At 39.0% G+C, this 20,913-nt stretch overlaps 1 protein-coding gene across 3 annotated transcripts in view; it reads left to right on the forward strand.

Annotated features, from left to right (window-relative positions):
* Window positions 1–20,913, forward strand: part of LRP6 (LDL receptor related protein 6) — a 196,133-nt gene that overhangs the window by 105,446 nt on the left and 69,774 nt on the right. For all 3 annotated transcript variants that reach the window (XM_037914179.2, XM_037914184.2, XM_043533900.1), the window contains 4 exons: window positions 4,826–5,022; window positions 5,813–5,944; window positions 15,487–15,883; window positions 16,966–17,137. In XM_037914179.2, coding sequence (XP_037770107.1) covers window positions 4,826–5,022; window positions 5,813–5,944; window positions 15,487–15,883; window positions 16,966–17,137 — 898 coding nt within the window. The remainder of the gene's footprint in view (window positions 1–4,825; window positions 5,023–5,812; window positions 5,945–15,486; window positions 15,884–16,965; window positions 17,138–20,913) is intronic.

The following is a 20,913-nucleotide window of genomic DNA, read 5'->3' on the forward strand; positions in this document are numbered from 1 at the left end:
AAACAACAGTATAAATGCAAATACATTTAACTTGAACTAAATTTTCTTCAGGCAATAGCAGACTTCTTGGTAAAATCTGTTTTTAATTTTACTGATTACCATGCTGATAATATAACTGGCTATAGTCAGGAAACAGTGATACATAGCACAAGAGAAATTCATCTTGACAGAGGTGCACTGTCTCTTCTCCCACCACTAAAACAGTGTATATAGTTTGTAAATGTTTTTAAAGTAAGGTGCGAAGGGTGGATAAAAGTGATTTTTAAAAAAATGATGTTTTTAATTGGACTTTTAAAAAGTTTAAATACAGGCTTATTTTTTTTTTAGATAAACCTATTTACAATTAAATTGGAGATTCTGTGCTAAGGCCTACTGTAATCTATTACAGTAATTTTAAAATTTAAATTAAAAAAATATTAAGTAGTACATATTTGCTGCCAAGTGTTAAAGGAAGTCAAACCACTGAGCTGGTGGAAGTCACTGGCTGAGCGCTTGGAACCAGAGTTAGTTGAAGTGCTAAAATGGCTTTTAGTAGCAATAGCCTCTTCTGTAGGTTCAGAGGGAATATTTTCTTCATTTCTGTTTATTCAGCTATTTCAGTGCAGTGACTAGATCATTCAAAATTAAGAAACAAATGGGAGTTGAAAAAACAGAAGTTTATTTCCTCCTCCAATCTGTGTATTAAAAACTAGGTTTGAAAGATGAGATCTACTAGTTCTAAAATTTTGAAGCACAATGGTGACCAGGAAAAGTCAGTTCAGTTAGTTAACTGGAGATGTTACTTCCTTTCTCAATACATCTATTAGTTTTAAATGCAAAACATATTTTGATAACCCTCCTTTATTTAACCAATTAAAGTTATTTTAAAATGCTGGTTTTGTGCATTTTTAATTGTTTGAATTTCCCTCCAAATAGAGCTTGTCACAAATCACAAGTAAAAAAAATTAATCACCTCGTAAATAAGAAATGCTTCACGCCATTTTCTGACAATATAAAAATGTAAACATTAAGAATTAAGACAAATTAAGAATCTGAATATGTGTAAATTAGACTAAATAAATGTCTATAGATGTGGTAGAGCCTCCTGGTTAGCAAAAAGAGAGACTAGATTTACTGTAATGGCTATATTTAGTTGAGGATCATCATGTTTTAATGATCACCAACCAATGAAAATTAACCTTCTTTTAGGAAAATAACTAAAAAGTACAAATGCAAAGCAAGCTTAAAAATCAGTGATTCAGATCAGGGTTTCCTGCTTGCTAATTTAAATCATGATTAAAATAGGTGATTTTAATTAATCCATCCTGAAACTACCTCCGGCTTTTGAAGTTTAATTGTGTGGTTACATTTTTCATGTTAATTTTGACTGAACCTCCAGTTATTCTCTATAAATATTTTTATCTGATGATTATGTGTTGATTAAGAAATCTCCATGAGGTCTACAGGGCTAATAAAACTGCTCTCTTATCCCCAACTCTCCTGCTCTTATTTCTATTGATACCTGTGACTAGAAGTAGTAATTTGGCTATGACAGTAATTTGACTATGCCTATGAAACTGTAAGCCTTTGAGGGAACTGAATAGCTTGGTAGAATGATAATGGGATATACAATATCTTGCCTTCACATCACTTGTTCAAATTGAGCATGGGCTGATAATTTAATGATTGAAAGTAGTTGCCACCAGCCAGCTGTCAGATCTTGTCAATCCAGTTACACCACCTACCTCATAATTGGTGCCCTTGTTGGCAGTCTCACCAGAGGGGTGGAGACCCTATTCCCCTTTTACCCTTAAGTGGGGTTCATTTGCATTAGTGGTTAAGCACACTGGCAGGACTGTTGTGGGAAGCTTGCACTGCTGTTAGCCGTACACAGTAGTTAACTATACAACATCACTCTCCAGTACTGTCACTCTGGCACCTTTCATAATTAGTAAATCAAGATGAAAATTATTCCTCTCCAGTTTCTCCCCTTCCTCCCCACCAAACCCTTTCAGCCCTTAATGCAGATCATACTTAAAATTGCTTTATAGCAGCCCGAGAGGGAGTATTGCTTCTTTTATTTTACTTCTCTTCCTTTCCCTGCTTTCTGTGGTTCCACTCTCCTCCCTCCCATCCCTCTCCAAGAAAGAAAGAGAGAGAAAGAAAAAGCTCCCATTGATTAGAATCTAGAGCTGGCAGATTTAGGAAGGTCCGTTTAGTGAAGCTCAACTTCATTGCTGATGCAAATTGTGTAGCCACTCTTGAGCAAACTTGCTAATATGGCCCATAAAACATGTTTAGAGAGAATAAAATGCCAGTTAGATTAGGTGATTGAAAATGAACTATCACCATATCTCCTAATTGCTGTCCAGAAAACTACATGAAGTGGAGCATAGTGTTATATTATTACTTAGCTTAATGAAGTACCAGAAACCAGTACCTGTGTACTTAGGTTTAAAGACTTTTTCACCATGACCTGTCCTTTTATCTACAGAAAAAAATAACACACATTTAAGTATAATCACATAACTGATGGAGCAATCAAGTGTGGTAGCTTCCTAGTCTTTATGAACCTTTCCAGATAGGGTCAGGCTTAGATAAGGATCACAAATCACTTTATGCATTGCATGTTAAGGGTTAGATTTTCAAAAGTGCTTTGCACCCAGCATCTTCCATTGTTCTCAATGACATATTCTCTTTGAGGGCTCTTGGGACCTGAGAACGTTTAAAAATCTGGGCACTTTATTTCGGTGCCTAAATGGGAACTGAGCTCTCTTGAAAAATATGGCTTGAGTTGTAGGTGCGCACTAAGGGCTCTTGAAAAATTTGACCTTGGGTATTCAGAGCAGTGTGGGGTTTTGTTGTTGTTTTTGGGGTTTTTTTGGGGGGGGGAGGGGTGTTGGTAGTCAGCGAGACCTTGGAATTCTGCTGTTTTAATGATCATGTTAAAAGACTTGGACAAATTATGACCCTGTTAAAACTTGTGTCTAATTACGCAGACTTGAAAGCTTTTTAATGGCTATTTGGCATATATTTTTTTAAAACTCCGTTATTCTGGGAGTTCTAGTAGGTCAAGCTTCATTGTCACAATGTTGGATTTCAACTGAAACCTACATTATAATAATCTCTCACAATGTGTGAACTTGTTTCCTCATTTTAATTAGGTGCTAATAAATACCTGTCTGACCCAGATGAAGGCATGTAAAAGAGCAGTTATGGTTTGATATCCGAGATCCTATTGCAAAATGTAAGAAAATAGAAGATTTTATTTAGTGTGGTGTCGGAACATAAACATGACCATTAAATGAATCAACGTGTTTTTCTAGCAAATTGAAGAGTAGCAGTTTTTAAAAGACAGTTTATCAATAATTGAATCTGCTAGAGTGAAAGTACTAGAAATTGCAATGTCCTTTATCCAAAGAGCCACTGGTCCAGTACATGTTCATACTTCACAATACTGTCCTGCTGCTATGCTTTTAACACTGATCAGAAAAGTGAGAATATTGTTGTCCCTCATTCAGTTGTTGACTCCTGTCTAGGAGGGAGTGTGTGGATATTTCTTCAACAAGTTATGCAACCAGAAACTCCTTTCCACTCAAGAAAAGACTGAAATGAGGCTGCCTGGTCATTGTACATCTTACAAATCCTGATCCCAAAGAAACTGAGCCTGTACCTCAAGCTCTAATCTTTGGTCAGGAATGTGACTCCAGAATTCATGGGAAGTGGGGTTCCATAACTATCTTTTAGAATGTCTGCTTTACTTTAGTAGTCCTCTTAAATAAATGCAGCTTGCCAAAATGAGTTTGACCTGTGCCAGCAACTGAATGTCTAGTGGAAATGTGTATCAGTTTCTGTTGTTAAGTCCTACTTCACCCATTTTCTAAGCAGAAGCTAGATAGTGGCACCAAGGAAGGAAAGAATGGCAAAAGCGCAGAGGTATTAAAAATTGACAACATTCAGAACAGAAGAACACTGGGTAAAGGGGGTGTTTGGAAGTCAGCTACAGTGTTTCGTATGTGTGAGGTGAGGTAGAACATGCTGCTTTTGGGGTGAGGGAGAAAGACTGCAAAATACTCAGTTTTAATCCCATGAGGCCAGATTCATTGATGACTGATTTCAGCATAGCAGAAATCTGAACATGTTGTCTTCCACAATGTTTGTACTTCATTTTGGGGATAGGTAAGGACCGCATAAAAGGGGAAACTGGGGTGAGAAGAGATGTCATAGCAATGTGGCCAATAGATGACTCTTAATGGCCCTGCTTTTAATAAATATTAAAACAATCTAATGAAATAAATGATGATAAATAAAACTCTGGTAGTTAAACACTTTGTAATATTTAAATTTTTGATACAATAGCTATTCTTCTAATGGTTGAAAATAATAGTAAACCTAGAAGAGATGGTTGGCCCCGGGGCTTGGTAATAGATCACAAACCCTTTCAATTCTAAATCTGTGTCAAGGTTGGAAGTGACTTGAATTATTTATTGGTCGTTTGGCATGTGTGAAATGAAATGTGTAATTTCAGTATAACTCTCTAATGTTTGTGCAGCACTTTGAAAAGGTAACTACTCCTTGGCACTTTTATAGTGCTTTGTTAGTGGAGCTGTATACCCCGAACAGCTGGCATCTGTTGGCATTCTGGCATCAACGGATTGGCCAACAGAAAGTGAATTGCCCTCCGTTGCTAATGCGCTTTCCCATGGATAAACAGAAGGCTTTGTTCAGCAGTGCTATCAGTGTAACACCTTTTCATAGATGATATACTACTTAAACGTAAAATTTAAAACAAAAGTGTACTTTTAATTATATGTGAACATGTGTTTTCCTCCTTGTACCCTATTAGGCAAGCAGTGGTTAAAGGTTCTCTTCCACATCCTTTTGCTTTGACTTTGTTTGGGGACACATTGTACTGGACTGACTGGAACACTCATTCTATTTTGGCTTGCAACAAGTATTCTGGGGAGGACCTGCGTGAAATACATTCCAACATTTTCTCTCCCATGGATATCCATGTTTTCAGTCAACAGAGGCAGCCAAATGGTAAGGAGTCTTGGTTTCTTTTCTAGCTGCAGGTTGGAACTGATCTGTAGAAGTCTGATATGCCTTTTTGTTTGGGGACAGGAGGAAATTACGTGAGAGCTGGATGGCTACATTTGCTTTATGATGCAACAGTTTCCAAAGCAGGGGACTTGGGAATAGACCTAAAGGGACACTGAGTATTCTTTACATTGTTCTTTAACATTAATAAAACATCTCACCCCTCCTCCTCCTCCTCTTGCCTGCCATAGTGATGCTGTGCAGCGTTCCTTTTTATTTATTTATTTTTAAGGGGGCTGTGTGCTGGAGATTTAAACAATAGGGGACTTACTTTTTCTCTCTCTTGAGCATTACCTGAGAAGTCCATGTTCCTGAATGGAAACTATTGTTAATGTGGCTAATGGTGTTAAACATGACTAGCTTTGTAGGGTAACCACCATCTTAACCTTTTAGTGAATTTATCTTGCTTGCATTTTGTATTTTTGTACATGCTGCTGCTTGTTTTGGTGCTGAGCAGATTGTGAAACTGATAAGAGCACAGATGAAACAAGAATCCTATGTAGAGCCAAATGCCACATTTTCAAGAAAGGAAATATGCAATGTCTTTGCAGTTGGGTACAATAATTATCAACTCTTAATGCTTGGAATTAACTTTTACTTGTTCTGTGTTTATTATTTCCTCCTTTATCCACTTTCCGAACACAGACTCTTAAAAAAGCCTTGTGCCTCCTGACACATGAGACGAGGTCATTTGTTATCAAAAATATTAATCTGTGTGATTTATGTTCAACAGCTACAAACCCATGTGGAAGTAATAATGGTGGCTGCTCCCACTTGTGTTTGATGTCTCCTATCAAGCCTTCTTATCAGTGTGCTTGTCCCACTGGTGTGAAACTCCTTGAGAATGGAAAGAACTGCAAAGATGGTAGGCTTTGTTTTTGAAAGATTATTTTGGAATAAAGTTGATGTAGTTTCTGCAAGAAAGGTGTTTGTCCATTTAATTGGATAATGCATATGAAGGGGCTCGTGGGTTGGAAATATTATTATGGGAAATAGTAGGATAGAATGATTTATGCTTTTCCAATACAGATGTAAATTATAGGGAATGTTCCCTGAAGACTTGCACATGCATGGAAAACTTCTAATTGTGTTCTGTTAATATGTTCATCTCTCTACTTTTTAAAAGAGAAGGCATGGTCTCATGGCTAAAGAATAGGTACTGGAGACAAGATTTGGGGTCTAGTCCCAGCACCGCCACTGATTGACTGTGTGGCATTGGGCAAGCATTTTGAGCCTTGGTTTCCTCATCTCTTAAAAAAGGAGGTAACAACTACCTCATATATTGCTTCTGACGGCAGGTCTACACCTAAAACGCTGCATAGGTGCAGCTGAACCACTGTCGCGCTGAAGTGAAGACGCTCCTATGATGATGGGAGAGCTTCTCCCATCGGTACAGTTAATCCACCTCCCTGAGAGGTGGGAGCTATATTGACGGAGAAGCTCTCCCCTTTGTATGCCGGAGGTTAGGTTGTTATAACTCTGACGCTCAGGGGTGTGGACTTTTCACACCCCTGAGCAGCACAGTTCTACTGATGTAAGTCTGTAGTGTAGACCTGGCCTCAACGAATTAATGTCTGTAAAGCACTTCTGTTGTTGTACATTAAATATTTTCATCCCTTCTTCGAGATCCAACCAAGCAAAATATCTCTTTAATGCTGCCACTTATCCGACCCCATTCATACCTAACATCATAGGCTGAAACTTTCAGATCATGTGCTTAAAGTTAGGCACTTGAATCTATATTTAGGCACTAAAATAAGCGTGGCATTATTTCCAGAGGTGTTGAGCACCCAGAGATCTAGCTGACTTGTTAGGGAAATATGACTGCTCAACACCCCTCCTTGAAAATCAAGTGATGTTTACTGAAGTGCCTAAATATAGATTCAGGTGCCTAACTTTAGGCACTCAAGTTTGAAAATCTAAATAATTTTTAACATTGGATCGGATTGCTATAATGATCCTGATGTCAAACAGCTGAAGAGTAAGTATCAGGATCAAATTAACTCTTGTAAAACAAAGAACCTTTTTTCATGCAGACTCTCTCCCCACTGAAAAGGTAGCAAGGGGGGGGGGGAACCCATAAAATGATACAGGCAGAATTAATTTTAAATAGAATAATTTGAAAAAAAATGTTTATTAACGTACCCTTTTATATTTAATTTAAGACATTTTCTAGGACTTGTCAGCTGCTCTTCAGTGTTTCCTCTTATCTCCTCCTATTTCACTCCGCCTGATTGTTTAACATGGCTAGTTGTGTCCGTGAGAACCTTATTAAAATAAATTGCCTCTTGTACATAGAAGAGCAAAAAAGCATAAAGATTCTAAAGCAGCCTTGCAAAATTGTCATGAGGAATTGCCAGCCCATGCAAAAAATTTACTTTCCCACCCTTACCATGATGAACAAGCTAATGTTTTTATTACCTGTCAAAATAAATTATCTGAGGCATGTGGGTGAAGAGTATTTATTTTCATAAATAAAAATCTCATATAATGATTTAAATTCTGATATCAGATTCTGGATATTCACAGCCATAAAATATATCAGCTTATTTCTTTGCCTGGTTCATGATGAGTCAATTTTTACTCCATTCTCTCCATAAGAACATGAGATACTGAACCATTAGTGTGCTCCTGTTCAGACATACAGCATAGCTCTTCATATATCAGTGATTTTATTTACTAAGAATCACTTTAAAGCATTGTGCAAGTGATATGTAGAGTATGTGCAACAGAGACTTAGATGATCATATCAGTATCAAGTTGTGTGTTCCTCCTGTTCTCTGCCTGTGGCACACAATAGTTTAGTCTCCTGAGGGCTATAATATTTTGATCTAATTATGGTTGTTCGGTGTGGAGGCGGCTGGGTGGTGTTTTGTGGCCTCTGATATACAGGAGATCACATGAGATGATCTGGTGGTCACTCTGGTCTTAAACTCTATGACTCTGCCTGACTCTCTGAATGATCCAAAATAACAAGCCCACCTTTTAAGAGGTGGAATGGAAATTAAAAATGGAAAATCCATTTCCTTAGTCAATACGTGCTGTATACCCCACTGCTAAACAGGATTAAAGTAGTCGGTGCAAAACAAAGTAAAAATATATACACCTCAAGCCTTGTTTCACATTCTAGGATGTCCCACTGTGCTTACCTAATGCCCTAGTACGCATCATTCTGGTAAATCACAGTTGCTAAGAGACTTTTGCTGGGGGAGGATAGGACCAAAGGGAACCAGGGAAGGCCTGTGTGTGGGGTATGGTCCAGCTTTCAAAGTTGTTATGCTTTGCCCAGAGATTATATAATAATAATAATAAAAAAAAAAAGTATCTTTGACAGTTGTGCTCCTTCTTTGAGGTGGCAAAGGTGACAGAGACTTGGGGCTGCTGTGGGTGAGGGAGGCAGGACTTTCCTGAGCCCTACAGGGCCAGCTCCAAGTTGCCTTTGATTGCTTTTGGTAGTTGTGAAATGTCAAAATTGTGAATTTTGTGGGGCATTGCAGTTAAAAAGAGCAGGCCAGCAGGACTCCCAAGGATCTAAAAGAAGTAAATCTGTTCTTGTTTATGTGTAGACTTCCTCTTGTAGGCTGCTTACTGATATTAGTGAAATAAATTGATTTTCCATTTTTACTCTGCAGTTGGCCTGTTAAATGTGTCTGTCCTGGAAAGAGTGAAATTGAACACAGTGAATTAAAAAAATCAATTTTTCCCTGTGAGCCAGATCCATTCAGTAAATTTCAGTTGTGCTGAAAGAACCAAAAAAAGCTGAATAATTAAAGTTTCAGATGAGGTTTTGAAATGTAACATGTTTTTGACTTTGCTGGGAAAAAAGATGATTTCCAGTTAAAGAGCAGTGAAAATGAGGAGAGAGACAATGCCTCTTTCTTTCAAGGCAATTTTATCTTCTAGTGGTGGTCTGAGCAAAAATCATGATAGCTCTGAAACTAAATAATAAATTGTTTCATACTGAAAGGAATACCTCTGAGAAGCAGAGATCCTTATTTTTCTGGAATGTTAGATTAGCGCGCTGGCCAGAACAGGAAAGATTTGGAGGGTGATTATTGTGTGCATGTTTGCAGTGGTTTGGCATTGACAGATGAACCTTGCAGCCAAAGGTGAGGCTGGCTGACCCTCGTTGAGCAGTTTCCATGACAACTAGCATTTTTGAATAGTTTCAGTTTATAGCAAAGTGTTTTTTCTAGTGTTTTGGGTTTTTTTAAATAGCACCTTAGAGGAACTTCATTTTTTCTGACTATTCAGAACAATACCTTTTCTTTTTTTTCCCCTTTCCTGTTTTGGGTAGATTCCATAAACTTCTCTCCAAAGTATTTTAGGAAGGGTTGATGTATGAGCTAGGATAAAGTTAGTTATTCTCCTCATGACTAATTATACTGACTGGTCAGTTACTTTTAATTTCCACTCCCCTTCCAAAAGAAAACAGTTATGTAATTGGGACTTTGGCTTACTTCCAATGCTAACACTCCTCCAACATCTGGGTGAAAGTTCAAAAATCCCTATTACTCAAAGAAAAAAGAGGGAGACTGACCCGGTTGCCAGCCAGCAATTCCTCAATCGATATGTCCAAGGCTAACTGAGCTGTTTTGAGCATGCAACTGCTACAGCCAGTATACTTTACTTACATTGTCATTGAACTACTGATACTTTAGCTTGCTGTTCTGTAAAGCACTTTGGGGTGTTTTTCAGTATGACATGCATCCATATGAACCTAATTCTGTTGACACTCTGGCTGTATATATGCTGTTTGATTGACATTTCTTTTTGTTTAATGGTAAAATTTGAGTTTGTTTTTAGAGGCCTACTGCGTTCTTGTTTATCTTGGGAAGATTCCCCATTCATTCACTTGCACTCTGTGTCCTTATGTGCGCTAGACATTTTCTTCTTCTTTCCCACTTTTTCTACCACCAGTACAGTTTAACTGTTGGCACTTGGAAAGGAATAAACACTACAGTAGTTGCTTTCACTCAGTGAGGAGACCTAATATTTTTCTAATGTAGCATTGTTAAAAAATAAATAAATAAATAAAAAATTTTTTGACTGTGAATCTTGCTTTGATTTTCCTGTTCACTGTCAAGAAGAGACATTCTTTATCCCATCCATATCTAGCAACCCTTATACTGTTTTTTTTCTTTTTTTCTTGTCTTGAGGACAGCTACCAGAACTCTGTATTTCCTGTTGCAGTTTAAGAGTACCCCTTGAAACTCCTAAATTCTCTGCCTCCACAGCCTGTAAAGCCTGAATCCAGATTTCCTTATACATATCAAGATTCTTAACTTTAAAATTGTTCCTTTCCCCACCTCCTTTAAACAAGAGAGAAATTTGCCATTAATTTCTGGACACTTCTTCCTTTTCCTCTGCAAATTCAAGGCTGCTGTCATCTAGATGAGAAATCTTGCTGGGGTTCTATCTCTTCTCTCCTCCTGTAGTAGCAGGGGCAGACTGACAGCAACAGGTACAACAATGGATGGGATAAAAATCAAGGCAAAGATTTTTAGGAGCAGGAAGTTCAATCAAATATGTAATAATTGTATTGAGAATTTATTCATTACTTACACTTGATAAGGCACAGAGAGAGCATTAGACTTGTGGTAGGCCTGGGTGTTGTTATTTATATAGTGCTGGACCGATACCAAGAAAATACTGTTATTCTGACGGACCAACAGTGGTTTTAAAGTAAAATAATGTACAGATCACCAGGGCAACAAGCAGATGCTTTGTTTATACTATTGTAAAGCTGGAATTCATTGTAAAGCTTGCCAGGTCGTGACACACGTGACTTTAAAGTCATGTCATTGCAAGTGTCCGCTTGCTTCTTCCCATTCTTTCCTAGATCTCTTTTCCTCCCCCCATGTGTTTAAATTAGACTTGATTATTAGTAGAGACTTTCTAGAGAAATATTAGGAGTAGTAGAACTAATACAATGCACTGCCAGCTTTCAAACTGCTTAATAAAAGTAGGCTAAAGTTTTCAAACATGGGTGCCCTAGAGTAAGGCTTCTGTGTCCATATTTAGACACCTAAATAAGTGGCTTGACTTTTCAAAAAGAACTGAGCACCCAGTGAGTTCCCATGAACACCTAACTTTAGGAACCCGTATAGATAGATATTTTTTTAAAATGTTTTTTAAATGTTGGTCTTGGTCTCCAACTTTAATCGTATATAAACTATTGGGTGCTAAAATTCTCATAAATTGTGTGGGAGATCAGCAAGATGGTAATCAGAGGACCTGATTTTCAAAACCTGCCCGATTGTTTAATTTATAGCACTACTTCAGTATTTTTGGCTTACTGTTAAATGCTAACTTTAAATATAGTTCCGTAACACTTGAATTAAAAAAGCACATTACATTTGGTAGCTCCAGTGTGTTCCCCTCTCCCACTGAAGTCATAGTGGTAGTGGGGTTATGAGCCATTTTGTATATTCATAAGGAGTTACAGTGCCCCAGTAAATGATGACTTGAAACCCTATACACAGGCATGCACAAACCTGAAATCCTCTTTCCTGCATTTTTTCCTCTTAAGTATGTGTACCCGGTATGATTTTTTCCTGTATTGTTCACCAGTGGAGGTAGAAGCTTTTTGGTTTTGGTTTTAATCTTGTACCAAAGCAAAACAAAAACACAAAAATTTTAAGTGAAACTTTGTTACCGTGGGGTCAAAGGACAAAAGTTACAAGCTGCAACTATTCTGGGTAATTATCTTAGAAAATTGATGGTGTATGTACAGAGTCTTGAAGCTGGACTTTAGTCCTGTGTGTATGTGTTTGTTTTTAATGACCTCTGGAATTTGAATTAACAAAATACTGAGATTTAAAAACTTCATGTCTTGCATAGTCCTCTGAACATAGTCCTCACAATCCAATGTTATATGAGGCTTTTCAACGGATGTTTCGTACAAGTTTGTCTAGTTTTTAGTTTGGAGTCTTCCCTTATTTATTCCTTGATGATGATCAAGGTGGTGATATGTGGCCAGTGGTCATCTTATAGATATTCCAACCTCTGAGATTTACTACTTTTGGTATTAGTCAGGACAAGGAGAGCCTGCTGAGATCATCTGAAGTTACACCGCTTCAACCTAAACTTCTGATGAGGTGCTTCTCTGCTAATCAATTCCCATTTTCCCAACAGAATGGCTTTCAAAAGCGATATAACTAGCCAGATAAGTTGTCTGTTTACAGAGGTGTGGATAATCACTTTAAAGAACATTTTAAACTCTTTATTGCTTGATTGGCCATGTTTTTGCGGGGTTGGTTTTGTTTGATGAGTGGAATGTTTGCTATGCTCCTAGATAAAGACCATGAAATTCTTAGCTCAAACATCCGGTGTGCAACATAGGTTAACTGAAAGCCAATAATTTCCTGTTATTGAATGAGGTCTTAGAGACACGGGTCCTAGAGACACAGGTATGTCTACACTTAAAGTGCTATGGCAGCACATCTGCAACATTACAGCTGCCCCGCTGTAGCACTTCAGTGTAGACAATACTTCCGTTGATGGGAGGGGTACTTCTGTCGGCATTGGTAATTCTCCCCAAAAGGCAGTAGCTAGGCCAACAGACAAATTCTTCCATAGACATACCACTGTCTACTCCAGGGGTTAGGTCGGTAAGTTTACGTCTCTCAGGGGTATGGATTTTTCACACTCCTGAGAGATGTAGCTATGTCGATGTATGTTCTACAGTGGAGACCAGCCTGCAGTCTGTTTGACAAAACAAAATTCTTTTTTCTTTTGTCAATGCTGTGTTGAAATGGAGCTTATTTGAGAACAATCAGAAGGTCAATTTGTCAATTTTAAGGGTGAATTTCAGCACAGACAGTACTTTACTCACCTGAAGTCTTTCTGGCAAACTGGCAATAGTTCTTCAAAATGATCATAACTTTCACCCATGTCCAAGAAAGTTTTTTAAAGTTACATATTAAAATTACTATCTGAAATACTTCATATGACTTCTTTTAATCATCTGCAAACCTGATGGTAATGCATTCCTACCACTTTAACTGCAGTTGATGATGATAATTTCTACAATTTAGGTCAAATGGAAGCTTGGATAAAAGGTGATGTAGATTCTGATGAGGCTGTATTGGAGGATCTTTTGTTAATTGACTATGAATAGTTGAGGTAGTTGGTGCAAATTGATTATTTGTGCATCTATTACTGTATATATGGTAATTCAATGTAAGTATGTTTTGACCTTGACATCGAATCAAGATTTGATTTTATTTATTTATTTATTTATTTTTGTGGATATGGTACGTTAAAGTGACAAGGTTGCTTACTTTTTTTTAACTTTTGTAATCATGGGACTTGTAGTGTATTTCTACACATCAATTAAACACCCGCAGCTGGCCTATGTCAGCTGACTCGGGCTCAGTCTTTCGGGCTGTTTAATTGCAGTGTAGACGTTCAGGCTCAGGCTGGAGCCTGGGTTCCAGATTCTGTGATGGGGGAGGGTCCCAGAGCCTGGGCACCAACCTGTGCCCGGACATCTACCCTGTATATTTATAGCCTCGCAACCTGAGCTTGAGTCAGCTGACGTGGGCCAACCACGAGTGTTTAATTGCTGTGTAGCATACCCTTGTAACCCTGGTCTCTTTTTCTTTTGTTTAAGTCTCATGTTAAAGTTTAAAGAAGGCATAAAATATAGCTGCGGGATGGGGAAAACCTACATTGGATAATGCATAAAAGAAGAGTTTTCTACTAGCTAAATAGCTGAAAAATGTATACATTTCTAAACGAGAACGCGATGGTTTAGGATGGAGAATAACACAGTCTTTTTAGTCCATTTTTAAGAAAGAACACTTGTATTAATGTTCTAAACTTTTATTGTTCAAAATCACCATCTTCTTTAGCAGTGTTTCTCAACCATTTTGTGCTGGCGACCCTCTTTGGACTTAAAAAACAAACAAACTGACAGTAAAGTGTGACCCCCACCCCGCACTAGAAAAACTTACAGCCACTTACCTTAAGCTCAGGGCTTTGGGCTTCAGCCGCTGCTCAGGGCTGAAACATGTACATTAGCTTTCTGGGGCCCAAGCAATTGCTCTGCTTTCTACCCCCTAAACCCAGCCCTGCTTGGGATCCTCTTAAACTCATCCGGTCACTCCTTACCACATAGATAAATCACCTCACCCATTCCAGTTAAGTTAGTTTATCTTAAATAAAAATGAAATTCATTGGCATAGGATAAAAACTTTAAAATCCTGCAAAATAAATTATTATTGAAAATAAAAATATTTTCAGATACAATGACAAATTCACCACTAGCTTGTGCTGTACTCCATGGAAAAATCAGCTACAGCATAAATGAACAGATTTTTTTCCCCTCTGTAAATGTAAAGGTTGTAAAGGCATCAGTACACTTCATTTCAGCATGACTTTGTAAGCCTATGTAGTAGTGGTCTTCACATCTTGATACAGACTTCTTTCATTAGATGTGTTAATGAAGAGTCCATCCAGCTTCATGAGAGTCAATCCCAGCAATATGATGCATTTCCCCCTGTTAAACAAACCAGGTTGCTTGACACAGGAATTTCACAGGAGGGTCACTCTCATTGTTTTATATTAGCTTGTTTCATAGGTATGTCACTGTTTAAACACACACTTTTTTTTTTAATAAAAGGTTTTTCCCTATTGCCACCAGATATGTTATCTATGAGAGGGTAGCCAACTGTTGGTTTCAATATAGTCACAACAGATTTGTTGATTTGGTTTCAGTGCTTTTGGAAGGATTCAATTTTTATTGGTAAATATTGATTTCGCCATACACTCACCCCGATGAAAAAGTATTTCCATTGATAATTAAAATTTACAGATAGAATAAGAAAATGCTGCTTGAGAGTTTATTTATTTGATTTAAGCATATTTTACCTTGTATATTTTGACATGTGATGTCGACAATTTGTATTGTAACAGTTATAAACCCTCCCTTAATTTTCCACAGCTTTGTTATCGATTTACATTTTCAGTCTTAAAAAAACCTTAAAAATTAATGGGTATTAGCCATTGAAATTATATATAAAAAAATCTAATTTTGCCAAGTCTACGTATCTAAAACATACTGTAATATATTAAACTTTGCAAAATTTACATGCTATGTACAATTCAAGTTGGACCAAAAGGGCACTATTCATCAACATTTTCTTAGTATCATGCAGATTTTAATAGTCCATTTCTACAGGAAATGTCCTCTGAATCATTCAGCACTGGATCCAAAATTCACACTGAAGAACTTTGAGCAAGATTCTCCAGAGGTGCAAATCAATCTGCATAGTACCACTGAAGTCTGTGGGGCCACACTAATTTGCACCAGCTGAGAATCTTGCTAAGAATCTACATATTTATCATGTGCAATTTTTGAATTAACGGTATTTTTTTTTTGTTTGGTTTTGGTATATTCAGGTGCCACCGAATTACTGCTCCTAGCCCGCAGGACGGACTTGAGGCGCATTTCCTTGGATACCCCGGATTTTACAGACATTGTCTTGCAGCTAGAGGACATCCGTCATGCCATTGCTATTGACTATGATCCCGTGGAAGGATACATCTATTGGACTGATGATGAGGTGAGGGCCATTCGCCGCTCTTTCATAGATGGATCAGCTAGTCAGTTCGTTGTCACGGCACAGATTGCGCATCCCGATGGCATTGCTGTGGACTGGGTTGCCCGAAACCTTTATTGGACTGACACCGGCACTGACCGCATAGAAGTGACAAGACTTAACGGGACTATGAGAAAGATCTTGATATCAGAAGACTTGGAAGAACCAAGAGCAATCGTATTGGATCCCATGATTGGGTAAGGAAGTGTTTATAAATGTTTTAGAAAGTTGTATCATTCAGAAATGTAATGTGTACCCTTTAACAATGGCAGAGATTCATTGTAGCTCTCTGATGCCAAATACACTGTGGTCTCTTTAAAAGGCAAACAAAAAATACAAACCCTAGTGATCTTTCTAGTGGAGTTCAAGCCTGTCTGTTTTCAGGAGTATAAATAATACCAATTTTTTTATCATGATATTAAACTCACTTTCACTCATCTGGCTTTAACTGTAACATGATCTGGGCTATGCAGATATATGTACACTGATTTGACAATTTAAGAACAAGTGATCTTTAATACCATTTGATTTGCGGGAGGTCTTACGTTTCCAAAGTTAAAATTTTTTAGTTTTTTTCAACCTCTTCCTCCTATTCTTTTCCTGTTTCTCATTTTGCAATTTCTCAGAATTACTAAATAAATTACATCTGAACCGTTAGTGTCAGTTCTTGTTTAACACTGTGCGTGAACATCTCTAGCTGAAAAAGATTTTTAAAAAAGTCAACCCTGTCCCTGACTATAAAACACAAACAAAAATTTAGTAAAATAGGAACTGATGCCTATATGTACACCGATGCAGATAGTGGAACATGAATATTACATATACTCTTTTTGCTTGAAATTAAAAAACCTGGATTATCTGCAAGTTACCAAATGGGGACAAATGAACTATTTCTACTTTTTGATTAATTGACTGGTCCTCTTTATTTCTTTCTGGTCTTTGCCCATGTTTCCAGATTTGGGTAACTAAGTAGAACTGGCTATTAATTGAAGCTTGTTAAAAATGGCTATACAATTATGAGAATTGCAGCGGGTTGTTATGGGAATTCTGTTTAAACTGACCAGTGCATTTACACATATAAGCACCATTGAGGACATATTGCACAAGTTGAATTTTACCACCTCAGTGATAGAAATCATGTTCTAGAAATGCATTGGTCTGTGTTGTATGTCTTCTGATCACATAGTTTTGGTGTGGGGGTATTAGAGATGAGCTGCATTAATGTTGAAAGCATTGGTTTTAAAGTATTTTTAAACTTCTCTTCTGCTCTCCATTGCAGATACATGTATTGGACTGACTGGGGAGAAATTCCAAAGATTGAGAGGGCTGCATTAGATGGGTCAGACAGAGTTGTGCTGGTGAATACTTCGCTTGGCTGGCCAAATGGACTGGCCCTGGATTATGCAGAAAGCAAAATATATTGGGGAGATGCGAAAACAGACAAAATTGAGGTTTGTTAATGGCATTTTTAATTAATTCTACACAGTTAAGACAATAGAGCAACTTCCATTTGTCTAGCTATAGACACTGATATATTTGCCATGAAGGTCTTCAGGAGGCAGCATAGGTGTGGAGGGTTTACTCTGAATGAGGAACTCTTTAATTCTAATCCCAGGGACTTCCTCTGTGGCCTTGGGCAAGTCATTTCACTACTCTTCTTCAGTTTCTCTATCTATAAATTGGGAATAATAACCGGGTCTGGGGAGTGGGGATGGGTTGCTATTGGGAGGATTTGTTTAAAAAGGACACCTTTAGCCATATGTTTAAAAAAAAACAGATTTCCTTACTTACATTGGTAATAACACATTAGGAAAAAATTATGTAAACATATGTGCGTTTTACTATTTGTGCTTTTTTTCCAATTCAGACAGTTTTAAAATAAATTAGTCATTTTCACATATTTCTAGTCAATTTCATTTCCGAGTTCTTATCTGCGTAGCACAATGTTGTAAGGGTTTCAAACATTGCAGGGGGAATAGGTTTCTCTCCTTCCCCCTTTCATTTCTTTTAAAAAAAGAAACAGTGAAGGGCAAAATGAGGAAAGGGGAGGACAAGAAACATTTCTATTTGCCATAGGCCAATTTTCATAAACTTCAATTTTGGGCTAAATTTGCTCTCTCTTTGTGTCTAATGTACAAGCCTTTGAGACGGTAAACAACTGAATATCAAATACCATTTTCACCAAAATGGTACATATGCTAAGGAGATTACTAGATCTCTGCTGTTTAAAAAAAGTAAACAAAAAACCCCCCACTATTTGTGTAGCCTTAGTATAAGATGATCCTTTAACCTTGGAGAGAAAAAAGGAGCTCAGAATTAAATTTTAATTTAATTTGAGATGTTGTGTAGCCTGCTTTTGGTATTTATTGATTTTTCTCCAAAAAAAATTCTTGGATTTTGAAAAAGTCAGTATTCAGGCTTTACCCAGTTTTCACCAATTTTAGCTTTTTCAGGGCCCAGGAATTTTTTGTGGCGGAAGTGGACGGGATCAGGCACAAAAGGGGAGCAGAAGGCTGCACCCTGTCCAGTTCCCAGAGAGAGCCCCCTGTTGGCCCTTTCAGTGCAGCCCTATCTGGTTCCTGGGATCACACTAAATGGCCGGGGCAGGGTCGGGGGCTCTGTCCTGCAGGGGAAGTGGATGGCACTTTGTGCATGTGGTCTCGACTGCCGGGACCCAGCTCCCTGCCCATCTCTCTCCCCCACTGTGTACCAGCCAGCAATTAGACTCTGTGAGTACTGAGCTCCCTGCTGGACAAAGCCCTATCCTGACCCATACCCTTCAGTGTGACCCCAGGAAGTGGACGGCGTTATTCTGAAAGGCTGTGTTCAGGAGAGGGCTATGCCCTGCCTGAGTTGGGGGGGTCAGTACCCCCAAGGTGTAGCCTACTGTTGTCTTGGCCATGCTGAAGTGCCGGAGTCCTGTCTGCTTCCTCTGCGCAGTTGGGGAGCGAGACAGGCAGGGAGCCCGGGTCCTAGGAGACGAGGCTACATCACAAGTATCCCCAACCCCTGTGAGTAGTGAGCATACCTCCTGCTCTGTAGGGTGACCACCCACCCTGAAATGGGCTGGACAGTCATGAAATGCAGAGCCCAAGTCCTGGTTCCGGGCTCAATGTCTCTGGGACAGCATTTGTCCTGGATTCCCTGCGTCACTGGTCTGCGCCTGTCTGAGGCTCAGGGTGATGCCTGTGTCTTCCTGGTACAGGGTGGAGGGGCAGAGGTGGACCTTAGTCTCCCCCCTCACCATGAGGTCCTGCCCCCGCTCCTCCTCCTCTCCCTCCTGAGGCCTCTGCCAGGCCAGAAGCTGGAGCTGGGCATGTAAGAACCACCCAGGGAGCCTGGGCTGCTGTGGGGAGCCCTGGAGTCCCAGACCCTCCACCTGCCCTTGGGCGGTGCACCCCAGAGGCTGGGCACACTGGCCAGAGGCTGCTCCAGGACAGATGGAGGGTCTGAGGTTCCCCATAGCAGCCTGGACTCCCTAGGTGGCTCTTAGCACAGTCCTGCTCCAGCTTCCAGCCTAGCCCATGGGGTGGGGCCTCGGGGGAAGAGGAGGAGCAGGAGGTAGGGACTTGGGGAAAGAGAAGGGGCAGGAGGTGGGGATTTGGGAGGAAAAGGAGGGGCAGGACCACACAGAGGGCAGGGCACCTGCATGTGTCCTGCTTTTGCTTTCTGAAAAGATGGTCACCCTACTGCCCTGCCTTGCCCACTACCCTTCCTTTTTAATTTTTAATTATTTTTCACTCATTTTTAAAATTTTAGAATAAATACTAATAAATTCCTGTGAAGTTCTTTTAAAAACTGAAAATGAAGGGCCTTATGCATGGTCTAATTGTAGAACTTGGAACTGGTGTCAGGAAAACTCAGCCTGCTCCTGCTTGATAAGTGACCTTGTGTATGGACAAAGAGACATTTCAGTGTGATTACGCATTATTGTATACAAGTAGATTTTCCATACAAAATCATTAAATAGTGCTTGCTTTTTTGTTTTTCAATGTGTGGCATTACTCAAATAGTAATCTTATTGCATCACTAAAGAAGTCAGTGTCTCCTGCAAGCCAGATTTCTGGTATGTTTGTGCCACATATGTGCTCTATTATTTATTTTTACGCACTGATTCATGCTATGCTTTTCTGGAGCCCCCAGATGATGATAAAACATCAGCAGGGGTTAATGGAGAATGGTAGGGGGTGCAGCAGGGAGCTTTTGTTCCCATTTTATCTGGCAGCCTGCAGCAGGCAGAAGCAGGCTGTGTGGCTCAAAAGCTTCCTCATTTATCTCGGTCAGGTTTCACTGCTGATAAACTTCTATTGAAATGGATGGCTGCTATTGTGCTTACCAGTGGGGAAGATTTCTCATTGACTTGCTACAGGTTTAAAGGATTTTCCTGCCGTGCTATGAGGTTAAAAATGTATGATCTGCTCTGTTGAACTGTTTTTTTGTTTTCCTGCTCAAGTGAATACGGTCTTCTGGACACGTATGCTACCTGTTTTAAGACATAGGATGGATTTTAAATGGCCAGCAAAACCTGTATTGATATAGAGTATGTGTGGGTATTCACCCACGAAAGCTTATGCTCCAATACGTCTGTTAGTCTATAAGGTGCCACAGGACTCTTCGCTGCTTTTACGGATCCAGACTAACGCGACTACCCCTCTGATGATTGATACAGCTGGTTTCCTTGCAATTTTTCAGTGTGTTTTTGCTTCAGTTATCCTTTATCTATCCTCCTTCCTTTTCTCCATTCTTCTCAAATCCAGTGATGAAACAGACATACACCTACTGGAGGGGCGGGGGGGGGTTTGAGCAAAGACTGTGTGCTTCCCATACAGATCCAACCATTATCTAATGATTTTGAGTGCAGTTCTAACTTGAAGTGTTTCTGTATGCCCAACTCTATTTATCATGCCTAGCATTAGTTTCCCTAACCCTGATGATTAATGGGGAACGTCTTTTATATCTTGCTTCTTTTCAGCATAAGTACACACATGCTTTCAGACCACAGCTTCATCGGGCAACAGAAAATGGAAGCTATTAAGATTTTTTTTGGGGGGTACAAAGGTCTTGAACAGAGAAGACCTTATTGTGTATGACCAGGGAATTAAAAGCTTGGCATCTGGAGAATGCTCCATTCTGCATTCTAATCCTGAAATTGTAGGGCTACATTTTCCTTTGATGACAACACTCTCTCTATTTCATCAGTACCCTAATAAGAAAATTTTGTTTTCCA

This window comes from Chelonia mydas, chromosome 1, assembly GCF_015237465.2.
Source record: "Chelonia mydas isolate rCheMyd1 chromosome 1, rCheMyd1.pri.v2, whole genome shotgun sequence".
Lineage (NCBI taxonomy): Eukaryota > Metazoa > Chordata > Testudines > Cheloniidae > Chelonia > Chelonia mydas.